Source organism: Heptranchias perlo, chromosome 8, assembly GCF_035084215.1.
Source record: "Heptranchias perlo isolate sHepPer1 chromosome 8, sHepPer1.hap1, whole genome shotgun sequence".
Taxonomy (NCBI): domain Eukaryota; kingdom Metazoa; phylum Chordata; class Chondrichthyes; order Hexanchiformes; family Hexanchidae; genus Heptranchias; species Heptranchias perlo.
The window spans coordinates 70,678,148-70,703,289 of record NC_090332.1 but is presented as its reverse complement, the minus strand read 5'-3'; the positions used below and the strand labels follow the sequence as shown (position 1 = coordinate 70,703,289).

At 43.7% G+C, this 25,142-nt stretch overlaps 2 protein-coding genes across 2 annotated transcripts in view; both read left to right on the top strand.

The window, feature by feature from the left end:
- The first annotated feature begins 9,223 nt into the window (after nt 1-9,223).
- On the top strand, nt 9,224-15,133 carry pet117 (protein PET117 homolog, mitochondrial). Its single transcript, XM_067989250.1, has 2 exons — nt 9,224-9,417; nt 14,970-15,133. Exons 1-2 carry the CDS (start codon nt 9,322-9,324, stop codon nt 15,129-15,131), a joined length of 258 nt encoding a protein of 85 aa, XP_067845351.1. The 5' UTR covers nt 9,224-9,321; the 3' UTR covers nt 15,132-15,133.
- A 19-nt stretch (nt 15,134-15,152) lies between these two features.
- kat14 (lysine acetyltransferase 14) overlaps nt 15,153-25,142 on the top strand; it is a 32,887-nt gene continuing 22,897 nt past the window's right edge. The window contains exons 1-2 of the mRNA XM_067989249.1: nt 15,153-15,593; nt 23,300-23,421. Coding sequence (XP_067845350.1) covers nt 15,326-15,593; nt 23,300-23,421 — 390 coding nt within the window. The 5' untranslated portion in view covers nt 15,153-15,325. The remainder of the gene's footprint in view (nt 15,594-23,299; nt 23,422-25,142) is intronic.

The window sequence follows — 25,142 nt, the reverse complement described above, 5'->3', positions numbered from 1 at the left end:
GTCTATCCATGTAACTAAAGTCCCTCACCCCTGGAATCATTCTAGTACATCTCTTCTGCACCCTCTCCAAGGCCTTCACATCTTTCCTAAAGTGCGGTGCCCAGCACTGGACACAATACTTCAGCTGTGGCCGAACCAGTGTTTTATAAAGGTTCATCATGACTTTCTTGCTTTTGTACTCTATGCCTCTATTTATAAAGCCCAGAATCCCATATGCTTTTTTAACCGCTTTCTCAACTTCAACGATTTGTGTACATATACCCCCAGATCTCTCTGTTCCTGTACCCCTTTTAGAATTGTGCCCTTTAGTTTTTATTGCCTCTTCTCATTCTTTCTACAGAAATGTATCATCTCGCATTTTTCTGCGTTAAACTTCATCTGCCACGTGTCCATCATGCCATCAGCCTGTCTATATCCTCTTGAAGTCTAACACTATCCTCCTCACTGTTCACTACTCTTCCAAATTTTGTGTCATCTGAAAATTTTGAAATTGTGCCCTGTACACCCAAGTCATTAATATATATCAAGAAAAGCTGTGGTCCTAGTACCGACTCCTGGGGAACTGTACACCCCACTTCAGTCCAAAAAACAACCGTTCACCACTAGTCTCTGTTTCCTATTACTTGGCCAATTCTGTATCCATGCTACTACTGCCCCTTTTATTCCATGGGCTTCAATCTTGATGACAAGCCTATTATGCGGCTCTTTATCAAACGCCTTTTGAAAGTCCATATACATCACACCAACTGCATTGCCCTTATCTACCCTCTCTGTTACCTCATCAAAAAACTCTATCAAGTTAGTTAAACACGAGTTAGTTACGTTCACTATCAGCACCTTAGGAAGGCCACAGTTGGAGTACCGTGTGCCTCCATACTATAGGAAAGATGTTGAGGCAATAGAGAGATTCACTAGGGTGCTGCCTTGTAGGGGGTGTTTAAAATAATGAAGGGATGTGACAGAGTAGATAGAATCAGACTGTTTCCAGTAATTGAGGGGTCAAGAGTGAGGGGACAGAGATATAAAATGAAACGTAAGAGATTTAGGACAGAGAGCAGGAAGAACTATTTTTTCACAGAGGGTTATGAGGCTGTAGAATGCAGTACCAAGGTTAATGAATGAAGGAGAGACCTTGTCAACATTCAAAAATAGGTTAGATAGACGGTTGAAGGGAAGGGGATAAAGGGATATGGGAACAGGGCGGACATTTGGGATTAGGATTACAGATCGCTTGAAGAATAAACACCAACATGGACTCGTTGGGCCAAACGGCCTGTTTTAGTGTTGTGATTCCTAAAATACTTGGAGCAACTCCTAATATTTTGAATAATGGTTGTCTGGGACTGAGTCATAGAATCACACAAAACTGGAGGAGGCCATTCAGCCCATCGTGCTTGTGCCAGCTCTTTGAAAGAGCTATCCAATTAGTCCCACTCCCTTGCCCTTTCCCCATAGACCTGCAAATTATTCCCCTTCAAGTATTTATCCAATTCCTTTTTGAAAGTTCTTATTGAATCTGCTTCCACCGCCCTTTAAGGCAGTACATTCCAGATCATAACAACTCACTGCGTAAAAAAATTTCTCCTCATCTCCCCCCTGGTTCTTTTGCCAATTATCTTAAATCTGTGTCCTCTGGTTACCAACCCGCCTGTCAGTGGAAACAGTTTCTCCTTATTTACTCTGTCAAAGCCCCTCAGAATTTTGAACACCTCTACCAAATCTCCCCTTAACCTTCCTTGTTCAAAGGAGAACAAACCCAGCTTCTCCAGTCTCTCCACATAACTTAAGTCCCTCATCCCTGGTACCATTCTAGTAAATCTCCTCCATACCCTCTCTAAGGCCATGTCTTCCTTCCTAAAGTGTGGTGCCCAGAATTGGACACAATACTTCAGCTGAGGCCTAACCAGTGATTTATAGAGGTTTAGCATGACTTCCTTGCTTTTGTACTCTATGCTCTATTTATAAAGCCCAGGATCCCATATGCTTCTTTTAAGCAGCCGTATCAACTTGTCCCACCTTCAAAGATTTGTCTCTCTTGATATAAATAAATATATAAATGGATTTATTTATTTTTTGGCCAGTGATAGGAAGAGGGGAGTCTCTTATTGGGCAGCTTCTCACTCGCTCTGCATTCTGTTGACTGTCTGTATCAGGCTGCACAGATCGAGAGCAATCACCAATGGAGGGCAGTAGCCTCCTGCCCCCCACCCCCCCAATCTTGCAGGCACACAGGTCACATCTATATTTAGCATCAGGCATGACTGTAACCCCAGCCCTGGGGGGGTCACAGCAAGCGGGGAGTCACCAGTCGGACAATCAGACCCTGACCTCGCCATCAGTCACCACAGCAACTTCCAGAGAGGGTGGTTTCAGCTTCGGATGGGGGTCTATATACCTTGTTACATAGAATGTACAGCACAGAACCAGGCCATTCGGCCCAACTGGTCTGTGCCAGTGTTTATGCTCCACACGAGCCTCATCCCTCCCTACTTCATCTCACCCTCTCAGCATATCCTTCTATTCCTTTCTCCCTCATGTGCTTATCTAGCTTTGTAAGAGTAAGTCTAGAGTCATAAGATTGTAAGTTAATTGCAATTAGAGGCGCAAAGATGCCACAAATTGTGAGTGGAGAACTCGAGTAATTTATGAACATCATCTCTACCCCTAGATAAAATTGCAGCTTTATTCTTTGCTGATGTCTATTTTGGTATTTTGTCTATACACAGTCGCCATGTGATGTGCTCAGTCTAGTATGGCCCCAGGTTTAAACCCTGGTCTCTGCTGATCCCAGCTGGGCTGTTACAATTGACCATGGTGTGCCTGAACTAGGGGGACGGGGCAAAATCAACCAGGGTTCCTGCTCCTCATCGCCATCCAGTGACTCTTGATGGATAATGTGGGTGTGTGAACATTGAATTCTCCTGAAAGGGCCTAGAGGACAGAAAACTGGGGGGAGCAAAGAATTAAAGGAACTAGGTGTCAGCTGTGGCTCAGTGGTAGCACTTTCGCCTCTAAGTCAGAATGCTGTGGGTTCAAGTTTCACTCCAGAGATGCGAGCTCATAATCTAGGCTGACACTTCAGTGCAGTACTGAGGGAGCGGAGTGCTGCACTGTCAGAGGTGCCGTCTTTTGGAAGGGAAGTTAAACCCCCAGGTGGACGTAAAAGATCCCATGGCACTATTTCAAAGAACAGGGGAGTTCTCCCCAGTGTCCTGGCCAATATTTATCCCTCAACCAACACCTAAAAAATATGATCTGGTCATTTATTTCATTGCTGCTTGTGGGACCTTGCTGGGTGTATATTGGCTGCCTCATTTTCTACATTACAACAGTGACTACACTTCAAAAATACTTTATTGGCTGTAAAGTGCTTTGGGACATCCTGAGGTAGTCAAAGACGCTTATATAAATACAAATCTTTCTTTCTTCTCAGACATTAGAGCATTATGTATTAGGTAAAGACAGGATCAGGCTTGGCTGTAATGTCCCTCCTACAGTTGAACAGCCCGCTGACACCATCTCGGCTGCCTCATGAAGAATGGTGACCTCCCAGAAGCTGCTAGAACTTTTGGAGCTGTACCACCCTGGCACATTCCAGCTCCTTCAGGAGAGAATCGGAGGGGGACAATAGATCAGGGTCACTATAAAGTCAAATTAATGTTTATGACGGTTAAGATTGAAATGGAAATTATATTGCAGTAAGGCTGAGACACGTCAACACAGGAAGATGAAACAAACCCATAATTCCCTGAGCTGTCAACATCAGGACATTGGGAATCATATTTGTTATCCAAGAGTGACACACATTGCAAACCAATTTAAATATCTGGTGCCATATTTGTTTCTATTAATGGCAAGAGGCGATCATCGGGTCTATTCTGGTTTGTTTATTCAATTGCCCCTTTTCTATCCATACCGTTCATAAAATCACTCCAATTGCTTTTAGATGCTGGGAACTTGTCAACTTCCTTTTTGAAATATCTTAAAAGTTTCCTATACAACCACTGTACTGGCACCTTGTTCCATTGGGTGGTCATTCTTTTGTTAAAGCACTTTTGCCTGAATTGTCCATTTAGTTTCCCTTATCTTGAATCTATGACCCCTTTTTGCGATTACAGCACAAAAATGTATCTGTTTCCAATGTATCACGGTACTCCAGATGTCGTCTCAACAAGGGCCTGTACAGTTTTAAAATGAGCTCTTTCAACAACAACTTGAATTTATGTAGCGCCTTTAATGTAGAATAAAGTGTCCCAAGGCGCTTCACAGGAGGGTAATCAGGCAAAAAACTGACACCAAGCCAAAGGAGGAGATATTAGGACAGGTGACCAAAAGCTTGGTCAAAGAAGTAGGTTTTAAGGAGCATCTTGAAGGAGGAGAGCAAGGTGGAGAGGTTTATGGAGGGAATTCCAGAGATTAGGGCCTAGACAGCTGAAGGCACAGCCAACAATGGTGGCGTGCAAAAAATGGGGGGTGCACAAGAGGCCAGAGTTGGAGTAACGTAGAATTCTCAGAGGGTTGTAGGGCTGGAGGAGGTTACAGAGATAGGGAGGGGTGAAGCCATGGAGAGATTTGAACACGAGGATGAGAATTTTAAAATTGAACCATTGGTGGACCGGGAGCCAGCGTAATATAACTTTCAAGTTTAATGCTGCATCCTTTGCTGTGCAGCCCAATATTTTGTTTCCTTCCTTTACCACCTAGGAAGATTGGACCTTTAGTTACTGGTTTACTAATATTTGGAAATCCCCGGATACCTCCAGCATGTACCCACTGAGTGCATATTCCACATTACTTTTTGCTTTGTCAAATCTCATCAGTATATTTACCTGTATTAAACTGCACCTGCCACTCCCCCCTCCCCCGCAAACTCAGTCTCTCCAAATCCTTCTGTATTTATGTACACTGGGTCTCAACATTTACCACTGCTGCCAAATGCAACTTAGACAGCTTTGAACATACTCCAGTCTCTTAAGTCCTTTAAACGGCGGTGGTTCCGACACTGATCTTTGTGGCACACAACTAACAATGGCATCCACAGTCTTTTCATTTACTATGACTCATTGCTTTCTTTCAATTAGTCATTCTTATATCCAATTCAGTACACCTAGCAATTTAACCTTTATTTGGGACAGTCTTTTATTTGGGAGCATGTCAAGCCCCTGTTTAAAATCCTAGTAAATAGCATCCATTGCCTCCTTACCTTTACACACAGGTTTAGTCTTTTAGTGTCAAGTGTCAGCCGTGGCTCAGTTGGTAGCACTCTCGCGTCTGAGTCAAAAGGTTGTGGGTTCAAGTTCCACTCCAGAGACTTGAGACATAATCTAGGCTGACTCTCCAGTGCAGTACAGAGGGAGTGTTACACTGTCGAAAGGTGCCATCTTTCAGATGAGACGTTAAACCGAGGCCCTATCTGCCCTCTCACATGTACTTAAAAGATCCCAAGGCACCATTTCAAAGAAGAGCAGGGGAGTTCTCCCTGGTGTTGTGGCCAATATTTATCCCTCAACCAACATCACTGAAATGGATTATCTGGTCATTATCACATTGTTGTGCACAAATTGGCTACTGCGTTTCCTCCATTACAACAGTGATTACACTTCAAAAGTATTTCATTGGCTGTAAAGCGCTTTGTGATGACCTGAGCTTGTGAAAGATGCTAAATAAATGCAAGGTCTTTCTATATAATCAAAAACAGCTAATAGATTTGTCAAACATAACCTCTCACTCCTAAATCTATAATGGCTAGCTCCCACCTATGGCCCTCAAGGTGATTCCTTACACTGCCCTTCACACTGTTCCAAGCAATTTTCTCACAATCGATGTGAAACTTATAGGCCCGTCAAAACGCTGGTGTGAAGACTGCCAGGGCCAACGGCCTTATTAACCTTCAGCGTCCGTGAAACTGACACGTCAAAATAAGTCAATGTGTGTCACTCCTCGTGAGTGACACTTGCCAGATCTGATGATTTCCAGATAGATCTAGTTGGAGAGTGATTTTGAAGTTGGGAAGCTAATGGATATGCAGCGACTTCTCAGATTTTACTTCTCTATGGAGGAGTAGCTGGTCCATTTAGTGTCTTCCAAGGATAAGATCGATAGCTGTAAGATAGAAGAAGAATTGCAGGCACAAACCTGTGTCTCACCACTTTGTGGTGAAAAATATTGGAGTGTTACCCATCCAATTTTATTTTTACAGTGGATAGACATGCTGCCTAGTGTGGTACTTAGCCGTATATACCAGGAACGATCCAGTTTCGATTGCCGGTCTGTACTGAGTTAGCTGGGTATTAGTAGGAGGTGGCTTGGTGTCCTTAGGCTGGGAGAGGAACCGGGAGCCAGGTTCCTGCTTATAATCATTATCCAAAGGCCCTCTCGTGGAAAGTGCCTGTGTGTGGACATTGAGTGAAGATACAATTTGACGTGCCTGCAAGGTTTCCCACAGTCAAAAACCCTGCCAAAATGCAACGCCTTGCTCAGACATGACCAAGGTACCAGAGGGGTGCCAGCTACAGTACCTAGCACGAGCCTTAAGAAAAATAATTCAACTTTTTTTGTCAAGAATCAAAGGAGTATCTCAGGCATCTCTTTGTTCGATGACAGCATTGGTTGAAATCAGGCATTAGTGTTTCTGATTGGTTAGGTGCTCCCAACCAATGAATAAAAAGGATTCATGGGTAAATAAGTCACCCGACCATCACCACACCCTACCTGATGCAACCAACCCATCAGCACCAGAGTCGTATTAATGGAGAGTCCATGGCTAAGACTTTTGGCTGGCAAGCACTCAGCTGTGATGAAATAAATAAACCCACTTTCAGTGGGAGAACATCAACTGAAGTTAATTGAGACTCAGAAAAAGTCATTACAAAAATATTTCAACCATGCAGCAGATTTCCATTTCTGAAGATAATTACAGCTCCTCAATCACTTCAGGCAAAACTAGTGGGTGGCCCTGAACCTATTTAAAACAAATATATTTGCTTGGGAGCCTCTGGGTAATATTCATAATTTTTAAACAGTAGCGGAGCGTCAAATTCACAGCTCAACACTCCAGTCAGCACTCCAAGTCCTACGAACATACAAAACTGATGGGCAGGAAAAGGCCAGCTGGTCCATCAAGTCTGCCCTACACCATGATGGCTGGAGCATCATGACTAGACACCCCCCCTCCCCCCATGTAATGCCATGTTTTTTTGCCTCTCCTGGGAGAGGCAAAAAAACAGAAAAAAATCCAGGGCCAATTAGGGAAAAATATGCGCTGGAAAATTCCTCTCCGATTCCCCCACGGCTTTGCTTACTTGCTTCCATTCAGTAGGGCTGTTAATGAGCCAGTCTCAACAGTCCTGTCCATTCCCTTGATATGGCATTCTTCCCCCGACTTTCCAAATTTGTGCTCGATTGCTTGTGTCCAAGATGATCTGTTGTTTCTCAGCTGCTTGGTGTCTCTGTGACAAAATAGTGTTTGGTGCTTGGCTGCTCATGACAGGGGAACCATCTGCCTATTAGTTCTTGCCTCTTAGTCAGAAGATCATGGATTCAAGTCCCACTCCAGAGACCCGTGCCAGGCTGACACTCGAGTGCAGTACTGAGGGAGCGCCGCACTGTCGGAGGCGCCGTCTTTCAGGTGGGACATTAAACCGAGGCCCCGTCTGCCCTCTCAGGTGAATGTAAAAGATCCCATGGCACTATTTCGAAGAAGAGCAGGTAAGTTCTTTCTGGTATCCTGGACAATATTTATCCCTCAACCAATGTCACTAAAAAGTACAGAGCATTGGAATAGTCGAGTCTTGAAGTGACAAAGGCACAGATGCGGGTTTCAGTGTGGTGGAATGACCTACACAGGACAGCTTGTGACGAGCCAGCCATCTTGATTTATAAGTCTAGTGCCTGGTACCAGACTTACTCGCCAACTGTTTATAATCCAGATCCTAATGAAGCAGACTTTAGTAAAGAAGCTGATGTCCTTTCCACAGTGCTGTGCAGGAGGCTGGTGAAGGTTGGAGCCCTCCCTCCTTGCTTCCCTGCAACCATTTGCCCTTTTTGCTACATATCCACCTCATGTTTTGGTCTTGGATCTTGCAAATAGACCGAAGGAAACCCATCCACATTTGCCTGGGAGCTTATACACAAGTTTACCATTCATTGGGTCTTTATGGTCATTTGAGGAGACGAGGAAGACCAGATTGTCCCTTCACTCTTCTCAGCATGGTCCAGAATGATTCTGTCCAAAAAGTTGGCAACAACCAGAATCCCCAGGTATTGATATGAGTCAACATTTGGGACAGATGCTCCTTGTATCTTCCACTAAAAACTCTGTGATCCCTTCTTGAACCATGTAGAGCCATAATACCACACTTAGGACACACACCAACATATCTCATTGTTCAAGATAGTGAGTGCAGTGCACAAGATTCCAAGGCAACATTGTCCACCAGACATCAACTGCAAAAAAGTCTGCAGAAATGTCTGGAACAGATACGCCAAGGCTGTTCCTTACAATGCCATTCAACGTACCATTGATGAAGACACTGAATAGATGGGCAACAGTGGACAGCCTTACTCCACTCTTCTTTCAAGAGATTGGTTCAGTGAGTCTCCCATCTATCCTTACATGGAATACACGTCTGATAAAAACCCCAAATTCAGCCTTGTTTTCCTATTGCTGGCAGCCAGCCTTTTTGTGAGGATCACATGAGGTCAAAACATTTAAAAAAGTCATGAAAGCACAGTAAGCCATATACTAATCTGCCACCTCATATAAAACCACAATCACAGAATCATACAGCACAGAAGGAGGCCATTCGACTCATCATGACTGTGCCAGCTCTTCGAAAGAGCTATCCAATTAGTCCCACTTCACTGTCCTTTCCCCATAGACCTGCAAATTTTTCCTTTTGAAGTATATGTTCAATTCCCTTTTGAAAGTTACGATTGAATCTGCTTCCACCACCCCTTCAGGCAGTGAATTCCAGATCATAACAATTCGGTGCATTAAAATAAAATTCTCCTCATCTCCCCTCTGGTTCTTTTGCCAATTATCTTAAATTCAGCCTTTTCCTCAGGATTGCAACAGAAGTACCAGAGGAAGCCCCAGACTTTGCCCAATTGCTATGGTGCCTTCTGGTCCCATTACTCTTGTCTGGGATCTGCCTCTTGGCGCCCAAGGTCTCCATGGTGACGATGTTTCCATTTCGGTTGGTTGTGCCTGGGATCTCTATTCTCCCCGTTCGGCCATTCACGCCTGGAATCCCGCTCTCGGCGTTCGGCTGCCCGGGTCTTGGTCTCTATGGTGACGGGCCGGGTTTTCCAGGCCGCAGGATGTCGACGCTATCTAAAGTGGTCCTCGGTGTTTCCGTGGTGTTGACGGCGGGGACCGTGGTGGGAGTCCATTTGAGGCAGCAGCTTGACAGAAAGGTCGGTCTTTCGGTCGCTGGTAGAGGCGCTGAGAGCTGGGCCTAGGCCAGAATGCAGCCTCGGACTGGAGCTTCAATCTTGCTCTCAGTGGCGGGGAGGTGGCCGGAATGATGTCCTTCAGGCGGGGAATGCCGGCGACGTTTTAATTTTCCGCCGCCGGGTCTGAGGCGACAGTTGGGGCACGTGACGTGGGGGGGAGGGGAGTCCTTTGAGGGCGCGTGCGGCCCAGCTTCCCCTGGAGCTCGAGCCAGCGGACCGGCGCACAACCCCCAGCATCCAGCCCGACCGAAAGCGTCTGATCCCTGTCCAGTTATTCTTTTTGATGAGCCCCATAGTCTGGAGTGGGGAAACCGGCGTGAGGGTCTTCAAACCAAACGACTATCCGAAGTAATGCTGACACTGGTTAGGCCTCATCTGAAGTATTGTGTCCAATTCTGGGCACCACACTGTAGGAAAGATGTCAAGGCCTTAGAGAGGGTGCAGAAGAGATTTACTAGGATGGTTACAGGGATGAGGGACTTCAGTTATGCGAAGAGATTAGAGAAACTGGGATTGATCTCCTTTGAGCAAGGATGGTTCAGAGATTTAATAGAGGTGCTCAAAATTATGAGGGGTTTTGATAGAACAAGTAAGAAGAAACTGTTTCCAAAAGCAAAATACTGCGGATGCTGGAAATCTGAAATAAAAACAGAAAATGCTGGAAATACTCAGCAAGTCAGGCAGCATTTGTGGAGAAAGAAACAGAGTTAACGTTTCAGGTCAATGACCTTTTGTCAGAACTGGAAGAAGTTAAAGATTAAACAGTTTTTAAGCAAGTACAGGGGAGGGGAGGAAAGAACAAAAGGGAAGATCTGTGATAGGGTGGAAGGCAGGAGTGATTAAATGACAAATGGGATGATTGTGCAAGGCAAGGAGTGTGGTAATGGGACAAGTAAAGAAACAAAAGATGAGTATAGAGCTGTAAATGGCAACAGCAGAACCATTACCAGCACCTGAACCGTTAAACACTGTTTCTTTCTCCACAGATGCTGCCTGACTTGCTGAGTATTTTTTGTTTTTATTTCATTACCAGCACCTGCTGTCTGAAAAAACGGGAGCAGTGGTTACGATCCGAAGTTATTGAAATCAGTGTTGAGTCGGGAAGGTTGTGAAGTGCTGTTCCCCGAGTTTCCATTGAGTTTCATTGGAACAGTGTAGGAGGCCGAGGACAGAGAGGTGGAAGTGGGATGGAGAATTAAAATGGCAAGCGACCGGAAGGTCAGGGTCACGCTTGCGGGCTGAGCGGAGGTGTTCAGCAAAGCAACTGTTTCCACTGGCAGGAGGGTTGGTAACCAGAGTACACAGATTTAAGGTAATTTGGAAAAGAACCAGGGGAGACATGAGGAGAACTTTTTTTTTACAGTGAGTTGTTATGATCTGGAATGCACTGCCTGAAAAGATGGCAGATTCATTAGCAACTTTCAAAAGGGAATTGGATATATACTTGAAGGGGGGGAAAATTGCAGGGCTATGGGGAAAGAACGGGACTAATTGGATAGGTCTTTCAAAGTGCCGGCAGAGGCACAATGGGCAGAATGGCCTCCTATGTGCTATGATCTCTAACCCCTACCTTATCCCTAACCCCATTTCTGGCCCCTCCCCTGTTGATTTAAGTGTCTGCTATGATTGTGATTTGTTAGACTGTACAGTATATTTTTCCCACATACGGGTACATTCTCTGGCACATAGTATGTAACCTGATTAAAATCCTTCCCCAGTAAAATAAGTTTGCTTCCTATAAACAGAATTCTTAATGTTGCTTTGTCAGATTTAGCCTTAAAGGATGATATTTTGATCAGAAAGGGTATGATGGCATTTGCTTTCAGTTAATTCAAGAGCTTAGATAGGTAGGGCATCACTTGAAGCATTGGGAGATCATTGTAGTTTTCCTTAGTTTCTATCACCAGCATTGTACAGACAATGTGTGGATTCTTGTACAGAAACTGTATTCCTGGGACTAATTTGACCACCTCGTCTTCCTCTTTTGTCATCAGAGTGATGACATATCCCAGAGCTGCTTCCATTATTATACTGTTCAATTTGGACTCTTATGAAGCCATATCTTGAAAAGCATATTATAGGCAATGTTGAGCTCAGTGAAGGATGACTCTTGTCATTGTAAGGTTTAGGACCTTCTCCACATTTTCCAGATGGATGAGGATACTCTTGCTAAAATGACCCGGTGCAGAAGCGAATATATTCTTGTGCTCCTGCTGCATAATTTTGAGTGCAGAATCATGGTCTGTGGGACAGGCTTTAGCAAAGGTACCATGTTGGACACATTTGCCGTTGACAGATTTGTCAATGCCTTCATCACATATACACGTGGAGGGACCCTGACTAGAATGTCTGCATTGTCTCCTGAACAACTTTGTTAATAAAGCTGCAACTCGGAGATTGCTTGCAGTTTCCAAGCTTTTAGAATCTATTGCTTTTGATTAAGTTTTCTTCGCCCAAGCCACAGAAATAACCTTCGGAGGCCACTTTAGTTGAATTTGCCCTACGATCACCTTCATGCTCTTCAGCAGCATTCCGTGTGACCGCCACCCTGGCATGACAGAGGAGATAGTCGTGACAGGTCATTAGTACCATTTCAGATTGGTGATATGCCATCTGAGTCCTTCGACCTTGATGAAAAGCTCATCAGAGAAATGATGGACCAAATGGCCGCCTTCTGTGCTGTATGATCCCATGAAACTGAGAGTGATTCCACTTTGTGACACATTTTCTCTGCTTTTCGCAGCCTGAGATCTGAGGGCTGCAATTTTCATTTCACTATTACGGAGATGATAGAACTTCCAGTTATGAATTGTGTCTGAAGCAAAACGCAGTACTGTTTCTAAATGTATGTCCCCATTTTTTAATCTTAAGAAAAATGGCTACTTTTAGTCACTTAAATTCTGTGGTGAATTATTGAGTTTCTACTTTAGTCTATTCACAGTCTGAAGTGGAATTTTCTGCCTTGAATGATTCCTTCCCTTTACTCTCATTTATTTCTCACCAGTGGCTAACAAGATTTCTTTGCAGCGTCTCACATGAACAAACACTCGGCTTGTATATCCTCTGTTGTATATCAAAACCTTTAGGTTGCTGTGGGTTTCATTGTGAAGTCATGTCACGTAACCTGATCAGTTATGATGTGGATTTAGCTGCTTTTTGATGAACTGAGGAAGGTGCAGTGACATCAGAGTTGTAAGCTGTGACATCATAAAGAATGTAAAGTTTTTATTGTCTACCTCCCTTTCTTCTCTCAAGTCCTTGAATGTGTCATCGCTGCCCCGCTCACCCCTCCCACATTTCCTGTTTGAATCCATTCAGTCTGATTTCCACCTTGCTTACAGCACCAAAACCACCCTGGTCAAAGTCGCCAATGACATCCTCTTGTAACTACACCACGCTATCTATCCCTCCTCAACTTCTCCACAGCATTCAACAAGGGTTGACCCCTACTTCCTCCTTCAAGCACCTCTCTTTTATGGCCCATCTCTGTTGGACCATCCTTGTATGGTCTAGTATATCTCCATCAATGGCTTCACCCCCTCCAGAAGACTCCAAGATTCTATTCTTGGCCTTTCCTCTCCCTCATATACTTGCGGTCCCTTGGCAACATTATTTGTCAGCATGGTATCAAGTTTCCATATATAAGCTGATGATACCCAGCTCTGCCTCTCCACCACCCCTCAACTGCATGACCACCTCTGTCAGACTGCATATTCACTGTCAAGTTGTGGATGAACTTCCTTAAAATTTAACATTAGGAAAATTGGAGCCATCTTATTCAACTGCCTCATGCCTTCCCAGATTCTTCCTTGGGCTGACACTGCAAAACTTGGGTGTCTTGTTCGACCCAGAGCTGAGCTTAATAATCCTATCAGCAAGACTGCTGACTTCCACCTCCACACCATTGCTCCCCAACACCCTTACTTCATTCCCACTGCTGCTGAGACATTCGTACATTCATTATCTCTAAATCTGACCTCTCCAATTACCAGCAGTCCTTCCCAGACTTCAAAACTCTGCAGTCTGCATCTTCTCCCACGCTAATCCTGTTCATTCATTAGCCCGTTCCCACTGGCATCTGTTGGCATTGAATACAAAATCCTCGTTCTCATTTACAAATGTCTCCATGGCCTTGTTATGTCCCATCTCTGCAGCATTCTCCATCCTTGTGTCCCATCCCTGGCCCTCTGACTCTGTGGGATACCTTGTTACCTGCTAGTGGGTTCTTGTCTTTTGCTGGAAGGCAAGAAATGGGAGAGAGAAAAAGACTGGATCTCAGGTTGGTTAACACCTCACAGCTGGGGAAAGCGAGGAACTGAGGTCCAGGAGCATGTGTAGCTACAAACTGAAGCAGAGGTGAGCTCTACTGTTCTGTACCAATTACCACTGGACTAAAAAATGCAGCCCACAGGATAATTGAGGGGTTCTGTTGCTGATGATGCCTGGTTTGAGATACAAGCTCTTTTTCAATGAAGGGGTCTTGGTTCTTTAGAAAATACAAGTGTGATTAGAGGGATGTTTACAAGTGAAGAGCATCTATATAGTTACAGAAAAGTGATTAGGATTCTAATGCTGAGTTATACTACAGGTTCTGGTTGATACTGGTACCCGCTTATAATCCAGTGCAAGTGGGCAACACCAAATTCTGTTTCATGCTTCCACTATCGGGAGAATGAAGCTTCACACACGTGTACTTAAATATACAATCAGCGCCCTGTCATTGGTCTTCAACTGCCACTGAAAAGAAGCAACAAGGGAGTTGGTTCTTCTCTAACATTAAAAATGTAGAGTGGCCCAGCGAAGTTCTTGCTCTGCCATTTTAGTTTAAAAGTTGGCATCATAAGACTGCAGTAAGATGAGTAAATGGTGAACTGATACCAGTTCAACTGATCTAGTGGTTATTGCATTCCTGGAAAGTGTAGTATTGAAACTGCACTATAAAATGTACTGCTGATGCCAGGTAAGCTTTGGCTTTGTGTCCTCTTTACGCATTTGAAAAATGGATACTTAAGGAACATTTTATACTTGGATCAGGAATCTCAAATGTAAGTGGGGATGTGATGGGGATTGAGATGCTATTCTTTTGGATCAGGCCCATGCTGACTGTAGCATCTTAGTTTGTATTTGCTACTGGCTTTTGGGAATCTAGTGAAATAATGGATCAGTAGCTAGCTTTAATTAGAAAGTTGACATTCCAGCCTCAGACATTTGATCAGCCCCTGTACACAGGTTGACATGAAGCGTGATTCTAGGAGTCCAAGTACCATTGTACCAGTCATCACACTCCACAGCATTTCAATTAGATAAACTTGCTCAGCCAGTATTAATGAGTTCAAGTGAAAAGTAGCATCTCTGGGGTTTCAAGCTCAAACCTTCCATCACTTGAGCGATTGGGATGTGCTTCTTTAAAGCTGCTTTGTAATATTTGGCAAATTAATTTAACTTTTTAATTGACTGCCAGGTGAGCTTTTGAGTGCTGCCAAAAAGCTAAATCTGTTTTTTTCTTTCTGTAGAGGTTACGTGAAGGGGTTTTCAGAGATCTTGAACGACAGGAGCGGAAAAAAGAGAATCTTCGAATCCTGGAAGAACAGATTAGTCTGACACAGAAACTGGAAACAGATCGACTCCAGAGAAGCACCTTGCCCGCCGGGAGTTCCCAACAGTTTGAAAAGTAGTAGTCTTATTTTTTGAATGTGCATTGATGACTTCGGATGTTTAATAGATGACATTTTCTTTCCCTTCGTAACTGTGGAAAAAGATTTGATAGAAATAATTAACTTAAGATGAAGAAAGCTGCTCTATGGGTGGCTGTTGTGCGAATCTAGCTGTTGGCCCTTTCTAGTGTTAAATCTGCCAGAGGTTTGAGAAGATGGAAGATAACGGGGAGACAAAAAGCTTAACTGCTCGTCAAATGGAGGATGAATGTGCAAGAATGACTGCCTCTGAGGGTTTGGAGGAAGGAGAGGTTGAAGGGGAAACTCTTCTGATAGTTGAGTCAGAAGACCAGGCCTCGGTGGATCTTTCCCACGATCAGAGTGGGGATTCCTTGAACAGTGAGCTAGGTGATGAAGGGGAAGTGTCCTGGACGGAAGAGATGTCCTATTACTGTGACAAATGCCAGAAGTGGATACCTGCAAGTACGTATGTTACTCCTGAAGCATCCATAAGAATTTTTGTTAGTATGAGATAAGGGGGATAGTATTTCTGTTGGGGTTCCCTGATCTCTCTTGAAGTTACAGCGGGAGATTGGATGAACCTCTGCGGAAATTACTGAAGATGTTCAGTGGCAAATGCAAGGTATGAGTGTCATTGGAATTTCTTAAGCTAACGTGCTTTGGGCACTCACACTTGGAGTTTGTAGCCAAATAAGACATTTTGGTAACTTTGGGGATATAAACATGCAACCATGTAATTTTTTTTGAATTATATTTAAAACCCAGGACTGAACAACCTTCTCCCCCAGTACTCTTTTGTTCTTGTGAAAATTGAGTCATATGATCCCTAAATCATACTGAGATACAGGATGGCAAGACAAAGGGAAGTGCCATTTATTGACAGGGTACCCTATCTTGGAAAAGCTACCGTGTGCTATTAGTCTGCACCCCTGGTTCTGACTGGTCAGTGGAGCAGCCCTGACACCATTGGTTGCCTCCATAACTGACATTACCAGACTAGCTTGGAAGGGGTTGCAAAGGCCTAAAAGGGGAGCTTCGCACAAGGTTTGAAAATTTGCTGCAGAAATCCAGATCTCCCCAGATAAGTGAGAGACATCACGGTCATTTTATTTTTGAGAAAGAGAGAAATGGGGCAGTACTTTAGACAGAAGGGTAGAAATTGGTATGCGTTGTGCCCATTTTTCAGGCGTGAAATGGGCACAAAGCATACCAATTTAGCAGTGGGATGGTCTATGCGCAAACTACACGAGCATTGGTCCCGCTACTAAATTCGTGGCGTGTCCTGGGCAACTAAAAGTTGCTAGTAGCAATTATTTAGCTGAGGCTGGTACCTTCCTCAGTGGCATCAACCCCGATACCTGTACAGCAGTGGGCTGAAATGCCTCAGCTGTTCGGCTTGCCATTGGCCCGCCCCCAACAAGCAGTTGTTCTGCATTTGGTCAAATCCACCTATTCAGATGGTAGACTCTCTCCGATGGCACAAGTGCTGCTCTGTTTATATTTACAGTTTCCTATCACCTTCAAACTGAATATAAATACATTGTAATACTTGTTTATGCTAAGACCCATTACCAGGAACGAACTTGGCTTCCAGAGTTGCACAGGTAGGTTTAGTGGAGTTGTTTCTTTTACAAATCTAATAAAAACTTCTGGAAATCTAAAATAAAAATAGGAAGTGTTAAATACAGCAGGTCCATCAACATCTGAAAGGAGAAAATATGGGTTAATGTTTTGGATGTGGGATCTCCATCCGAATTGGAAACTGGAAGATAAGTGAGTCCCTTAACAGGACTAAATAAAACGGGGGGGGGGGGGGGGGAGAAGAGAGATGTTTTATTTTCTACCAGTTTCCAGATCTTGCAACGGGTCTAAACCCGAAACATTAACCGGTCTCTTCTCTTTTCAGATGCTGACTGACTTCGCTGTGCATTTCCAACATTTTCTATTCTTTCCTCCTTATACATTTCTGAGGGGTAGCTCAACAGTTATATTTGTGTTCTTATAAAATTTGTTTTCATATCCTTTTGATGGTTTAGATGAAATGGCAGCCAGTACAGATGGCTAATACACGCAATCCATAGTGGATGAAGAACAATACACTGTGCATTGCCAGGAGATTCGGTCCCAAGTCTGCTGCCAGCTTAAGCTGACATGAAATCTCCTCATTGGCAGTACACAACCTAGCTGATATATAGCCACAAGTATTCTGCCTGGTTTTCGTTGTGTTACTCCCTTTTACACTCCAGTGCAGTACTGGGGGAGTGCTGCACTGTTGGAGGTGCCGTCTTTCGGATGAGATGTTAAACCAAGTCTGCCCTCTTAGGTGGACGTGAAAGATCTCAAGGCACTATTTGAAGAAGAGCGGGGGAGTTCTCCCTGGTATCCTGGCCAACATCACTGAAACAGATTATCTGGTCATCATCTCATTGGTGTTTGTGGGACTTTGCTGTGTGCAAATTGGCTGCTGTGTTTCCTACATTACAACAGCAACTACACTTCAAAAGTACTTCACTGGCTGTGAAGCGCTTTGGGGCGTCCTGAGGTCATGAAAGGCGCTTTATAAATGCAAGTCTTTCCTTTAATAGTATGTACAATTTATTTAAAGTAGTACCAGCAATTTGTTTCACTTTTTTAAGCTCCTTTTTGCACAATCTAAACAGATGCTCCGATGCAATACTAGGAGAGTGTTGTATGTTGGAGGTGCCATCATGTGAATGAGACATTAAACTGAGGCTGTTCAGGTGAATGTTAAAGATCTGACAGCACTATTCAAAGAAGAGCAGGCAGTTTTCCTCGTATTCTGGCCAGCATTCCTTCCTCAACCAGCGCCACCAAAAATATTAGTGAGATCTTGCTGAGTGCAAAATGGCTGCTACGTTTCCCTATACAGTAACATTTCTAAGTAATTAATTGTATATAAAGTTCTTTGGGACGTTGTAAGAGTCATGAGAAGGTGCAAGTTTAAAAAAAGGTAAGAGGCAGATTATGTAAGGGAAGCCCAATGAGAGCAGTCGTAGCTGGTGGCAGATGTATTTTTGACTACACAATTGTGCTCCCTTCGTTTAATTCTTTGTCGTCGTAGAGTTTCTAATAAACTTCCTGCAACCTGTGCAATACAGTACCATATTTCAACGTTACCAGATACTGATACACCAGGCACAGCTGCTTGCTGTGCTTTTTGTAATAATTCAATGTAATAAAGAATTGTCACAATGTAACCTGTACGCTACTCTTTTTATGCTTGTTTATGTTAGTTAAACCTTTTTAAAACAAAAACTTAAATACCTAGTAATGGCACTTATAACCGTTCAGTCAATGCATTGTCACCGAACATTTGTGTAAGGAATTCCACATCCTGTCCTGACAGCATTAGTTTCATACCTGCAGCAGCGCTGCCATTGATTTCAGTGGGTGAAAAGAAATACAAATGTGGATACCCTCTGCACCCTGGACAAAGCCAGGTGGTGACTGCTTGTACAAGCCAGCTTATAGTTCAGGACCAGAGATACTGGATTGTCCAACCTTGACACAGGCTTAGTTGTAAAATACTGAGGTGGATGTATTAAAAATATTACTAGATTCATTATCTAATGGGAACATACGAATGATTAGTGTATGTCAAACATCAGGTACAGATGTTTGACATCAATCGATGGTTATAAATAAGGGTATTGAAGATTTTAATTTTTTTAAAAAAAATGTGGTATGCAGTTTCCTCCTCTTCTTCATCTCTCCTGACGGCACTTATTCCTTGCCAGGTATGGTTCATTGAGCACTGGTTGTTTTCCAGTGTCTCGCCCAATGGCCATTCTTCATGTGTGAGCTTAAACAATGTGTATTGGCAGACTATTTGACCACATGGGATATGGAGCCAAGACGGGTGGATGGAGTTAGGATACAGATCAGCCATGATCTCATTGAATGGCGGAACAAGCTCAAGGGGCTGAATGGTCTACTCTTGTTCCTATGCTGCCTTGGTCTGTGTGGCTCAGCTGCTCAGTGCCTTAACTACGTGAACTGTGGGGGATATGAATACAGTCCCCAGCGAGGACTGTCAGCCATGGCTCAGTTAGCAGCACTCTCGCCTCTGAGTTAAGAGGTTGTGGGTTCGAGCCTCACTTCAGAGACTTGATCACATTATCCAGGCTGACACTTCAGTGCAGCGCTGAGGGAGTGCGGCACTGTCAGAGGTGCAGTCTTTTGGATGAGATGTTAAACCGAGGCCCTGTCTGCCCCCTCAGGTGGACGTAAAAGATCCCATGGCTCTATTTCGAAGAAGAGCAGGGGAGTTCTCCCCGGTGACCTGGCCAATATTTATCTCTCAACCAACATTTAAAAAAAACATTGTGGTCATTTTCTCATTGTTTGTGGGAGCTTGCTGTGCGCAAATTGGCTGTTGTGTTTCCTACATAACAACAGTGCATCAAAAGTACTTCATCGGCTATGAAGCGCTTTGGGACGTCCTAAGGCCGTGAAAGGTGCTATATAAAGGCAAGTCTTTTTTTGTTTCATCTCTGGGTGCAGTTATCGTGTAGCTACTGGTGTGAGACTGGTAGCCACAGAATGGGCCCCAGCCTGGTAGCATTCTGTTGAAACTGGCTTGAATTCTTGCATGCAGAAGTGCTGTTTCACTCCTGGTCACTAATTTTAAATAGTTGAACTTTCAATACAGCTAAATAAGATCTGGTTAGATTTAAAAAGTGCCCAGGAGGGTCAAAAGACCGCTTTGCAAACCAGGTTTGACACCATGCTGAAGTTATACTTACTGCTCAGGTTTGACACGGCATTGAGAGAGGCTGCCTGCTGCAGGGAGTTTCACACTACTTTCCTTCAGAGGCAGGTAGAAACCACAATACAAAAAAGAAAGAAATAACATGCATTTATATAGTGCCTTTCACGACCTCAGGATGACCCAACGGGCTTTACAGCTAATGAAGTACTTTTACAGTGTAGACACTGTTGTAAAGTAGGAAATGTGGCTGCCAATTTGCACGAAGCAAGGTCCTGCACGAAGCAATGAGATAAATGACCAGATAATCACTTTTAGTGATTAAAAATGATCACTAATGGTTGAGGGATAAATATTGACCAGGACACCAGGGAGAACTCCCCTGCTCTTTGAAATAGTGCCAAGGAACCTTTTATGCCCACCTGAGAGGGCAGATGGGTCCGCTAACGTTTCATCTGAAAGATGGCACCTCCGACAGTGCAGCACTCCCTCAGTACTGCACTGGAGTGTCAGCCTAGATTTTGTGCTCAAGTCTCTGAGCACAGTCTATAAATCCGCAATCATACCACAGCTTCAACTTAGCTGCGAAGAAGATACTGCTTTGTAGCACCGGTGACGTTGTAGTGTAAATACGCCTTTTTCAGTCAGACCTGGCGTGAAATACTTTCTACCAGCTGTAAGGGTCCTACGTGAAATGAATTTGTGTAGTCTCAATTCGTTCCTAGTGCGCACAGGTTCACGTCACAAAACTACCACATTTTGGGGCAGTTTAGCACTAGTTAGCCACAAGAATGGCTAGTGTCAGAGTAAAACAAGTCACGTAGGTGCAGTAGGGGTTGCACTTCCAAGGTTGGGACAGAGTAGACGGTGTCAGCAATATTTCAGTTGGTAGCATTCTCGTCTCTGAGTCAGAAAGTTATGGGTTCAAGCCCCACTCCTGGTCCTATTATCCTGGGCACCTGCTGGAAGGGTGAAGAAGTGAACACTCGAGAGGTCGAAATTGAGCTCGACGTTGACTGGTTTCCCCCCCTGCCCGGACCCCACCTTATGGTCAAATAGTTTTGTTTTGCAGAGTTGTCCCAAGGTCTATTTAGTGTAAGGATAGCAAAACACTAGGAAAAGTCACATTTCAGCCAGTATGCTTTTTTTTACATGGTGCTCTGAATTTATTACCTCAAACTGATCCCACCACTACTACTGCCAGTCACAGACTTGTAAGCTGCAAAACTTCAGCACAGTGTCAGGGACTCCAAATATTGTCTCCCGACACAAGTCAAATTTGGACGGGCAAAATCTTAAAATATGGTGCCGAATGTTGCTCGCAGTTGAAATGAGCGTAGTGAGAATCTTCACACATCATAGAATGGTACACAGAAGGGGGCCACTTGGCCCATCATACCTGTGCTGGCTCTTTGAAAGAGCTATCCAATTAACACCACTCCTTGCTCTTTCCCCATAGCCCTGCAAATCTTTCCCTTTTAAAGTATTTATCCAATTCCCTTTTGAAAGTCACTATTGAATCTGCTTCCGCCACCCTTTCAGGCAGTGCATTCCAGATTGTAATAATTCACTGCATATAAAAAAAATTCTCCTCATTTCCCCCCTGCTTCTTTTGCCAATTATCTTAAATCTGTGTCCTCCGGTTACTGACCCTCCTGCCAGTGGAAACAGTTTCTCTCTAACTACTCTGTCAAAACCCCTCATAAATTTGAACACCTATATTAAATCTCCCCATAACCATCTCTGCTGTAAGGAGAACAATCCCAACTTCCCTAGTTTCACCACATAACTGAAGTCCCTCATCCCTGATACCATTCTGGTAAATCTCCTCTGCACCCTATCCAAAGCCTTGACGTCCTTTGAAAGTGTGGTGCCATTTGGACAAAATTAACATAAGATTCATTCACACATCATGTACAAATGTAGATGTGCAACACACTTTGCTAAAATTCTATTGCAACACTGGATTGCATGGTATAAGGTAAAAAATCAGTGTACTGCAAACATGGAAAGTCAGATAACACAAATGATGAAGCACCTTGCAGTCAGGCTTGGGTGTAAATAGGAGCCATCACAGACAATACATGAAAAATGATCATGGACACTTACAAATGGCCTATTAGAGCACGTGACAGTAGCAAGGAGATTGACAAAATATTACCTCATGCAAGGCTGTGCGAGGGACACCATTCTTATTTTGTCAACATCTTACTGTAGAGAGGCTCATGCAGTTAATACTCAGCAGCATAAAGCTCTGCTATAAGATATCCCAAAAGGCCGCGGAGTGGATTTTTCAAAATGCCTCACTTAAGATTTACCTGAATTCTCATTTACTAAGAATATAGGAACAGGAGTAGGCCATTCAGCCTCTTGAACCTTTTCCGCCATTCAATGAGATCATGGCTGATCTGTATCCTGACTCCGTTTACCCGCTTTGGCTCCATATCCCTTATCTAATGTTTCTTTACATTCAAACAGAATTGAACTGATCTCAGTCAGACCACGCGTGTTTATCCCTTCAACCCTGCCCCAAGCACCACCTCATACCAGTGCAATCTGCAGTGTGCCTACAAAATCACGGATCATGTCCCATTTGGTGCTGCTCTCTTGGTGACCTATTCTTTTAAAATCTCTGTTTTTTTGGCTTGTTGAGCTGAGTGATGTCAGCACTGGGGAATGGAAGATGTCTCCACTCTAGTGTCTGCATCAAGCACTCCCATATATGGTATGGTACGGTATGGACAGGCGCAGAGTAAAAGAAAGGGCTCGGGCATTCAGGAATTAAATCAGGAAGCACTTTTTCACACAAAGGGTAGTAGAAATCTGGAACTCTCCCAAAAGGCTGTGGATACTGGGTCAATTGGAGCTTTCAAGACTTAGATCGATGGACTTTTGTTAGGTAAGGGTATCAAGGGATATAGCGCTAAGACAGGTAAATGCAGTTGAGGTACAGATCAGCCATGATCTAAGTGAATGGCGGAACAGGCTCGAGGGGCTGAATGGCCTATTCCTGTTCCCATGTGAATTTTTACGCTTGCGTGTGCTGCCTGGGCGCTGGAACTTTTGCATTGAAAGACCTCCAGAGGTAGCAATAACAAAAAATGCCAGCTCTTGTTTTGAACTGATCTGAGTGAACACTTGCCCTAGGCGTGAAATGAAGCATGATCTACTTGTGATGTTGACCATAATGGAAGATGGGAAGGAGCACTTTGGGGAGAAGCGCAATATGTGGCAATTAGCATGAGGTGTCTAGACAGACTCCCCTTTGGAGATTGACATCTTAGAGCTGATCAGGATGTATCCTGTACGTTGTGTGATACTTTGACTTGGAATAGTTTATTACCTCGTGAAAGTGTTTGCTTTTTTTCAATTTTGATGTAAATCAGATCATCTCTTTCCCTTTTTCTACCCCGCTGCACATTTTTTCCTCTCTCTCCAGCTCAATTGAGGGGAGAGCATCCCAGTTATTTGCGGGGCGATAACTTCTTCCGATTCAGTTGTTCAGACTGTGTGGAAGACGGGAAGGAGCACTTCGAGAGACTGAAGCTCACGTGGCAACAAGTACGTATGATCTTTGAAAATATGCTCAGTGCATTTTATATTGAAGTACAAAATACACCCACGTGCATTAGTTATATCTTCCGAATAAAATCACCTGCTATTTTGCACGTTTAGGGCCAAAATTTGTGCTCTGTTCCTATATCTTTGTCTCTGATGTTCTACGTTAGTTGTGATTCTATTAGATTATTATTTGTGAATGCTGTGTACCATGATGAGGGCTACTCATAATATGGCCCGCCTGCGCTCCCCTTCACTAGTCAGACGTAATGTTCCCTGTACCTTGTGGTCTCCATTCGCAGCCTGCCCAACTGAAAGGATGTTGACTGAGTTTTAAGCCACTGCATCCTCTCCAGAAAAAGGCAGCAAAGGAATGGTAATGAAAGGGTCAGAATAACTTAAAGGGTTAAATGATGAGGATAGGTTGCATAAACTTCACTTGAGTGTAGAAGATTGAAGGCTGATCTAATCAAGGTGTTTAAAATGTTAAAGGGATTCGATAGGGTAGAGAGAGAGAAGCTATTTCCTCTGGCGGAGGAATCAAGAACGAGGCGGCACAATCTTAAAATTAGAGGTAGGCCATTCAGGAAGGAAATCGGGAAGCACTTTTCCACACAAAGGGTCGAGGAAATCTGGAACTCTCTCCCCTCAAAAGGCTGTGGATGCTGGAATAATTGGAACTTTCAAGACTGAGATTGATAGATTTTTGTTAGATAAGGGTATCAAAGAATTTGGAACTAAGGCGGGTAAATGGAGATGAGGTACAGATCAGCCATGATCTAATTGAATGGTGGAGCAGTCTTGAAGGGCTGAATGGCCTCCTCCTGTTCCTTTAATGAAAATCTATTTTAAAAAATTGGACTGGTTATTGTTATAAAATGAGCGGATTACTGATGTTTGTGAAAGTGTAGCGTGATGGTACAGGACCTTTGAACCCAAAGAACGATGCCACAGAACAATGGCGGCATCCCTTCACCCTGGGGGTAAAACAATCACAGGCTGCTCTTTCACCAAGCCTAGCTGTTCAGAATGCCATTGCTGGAGGTGAGGGGACAGATGAACAGCCCAGTCTGCTGTGATCAGTGAGAGCTGTTGGAGAAAATGACCTTTTTTTTAAGAGGAAGAGCTAGGAATTTATTTGGGGAATCATTTTTTTTTGTGAGAGTCTAGTGCTGATCAAGATGTGGGATGTTGGTGCATGGGAATGGAATACTGTCAGTATCAGGAAGTTACAGATCAGACACACTGTTGTGAGAAGTGCCTCAGCTCCTCCGACCTCAGAAACGTCCCCTTACAATATTTGCTTTGTTTCCCACACCATCCGTGGTCTCGCTGAGTTTAGGGACAGGTTGTGCTGTGAAACCATGTCCATAAAGAACTGGTTTTGAGACTGTCCCAAATTCATATCATGTAAAACATCTGCAACAAGCATTCATTTTCATTTCCACGAGCTGGATTTAAACCCAGGGTCTTGGAGGTGAAAGACCAGAACATGACCCAGTGCACCCCAAAGCATTTAATTGTTTAACAAAAAAGAACCCATTCGCTATTGAGAAAAGGAGCAGAAACCAGTCATCTTATCATTCTTGGAACCAGAAAGGTGGCCGATTTCTAATTTTCTGAATGAGATTTTCTGTAAATTTAGTTGCCTAAAATCAAGTGTATCTTCATGCCTTTTTGTTTTATTAGAACAATGTACAAGTTTCTACAGCTGTTTAAAAAAG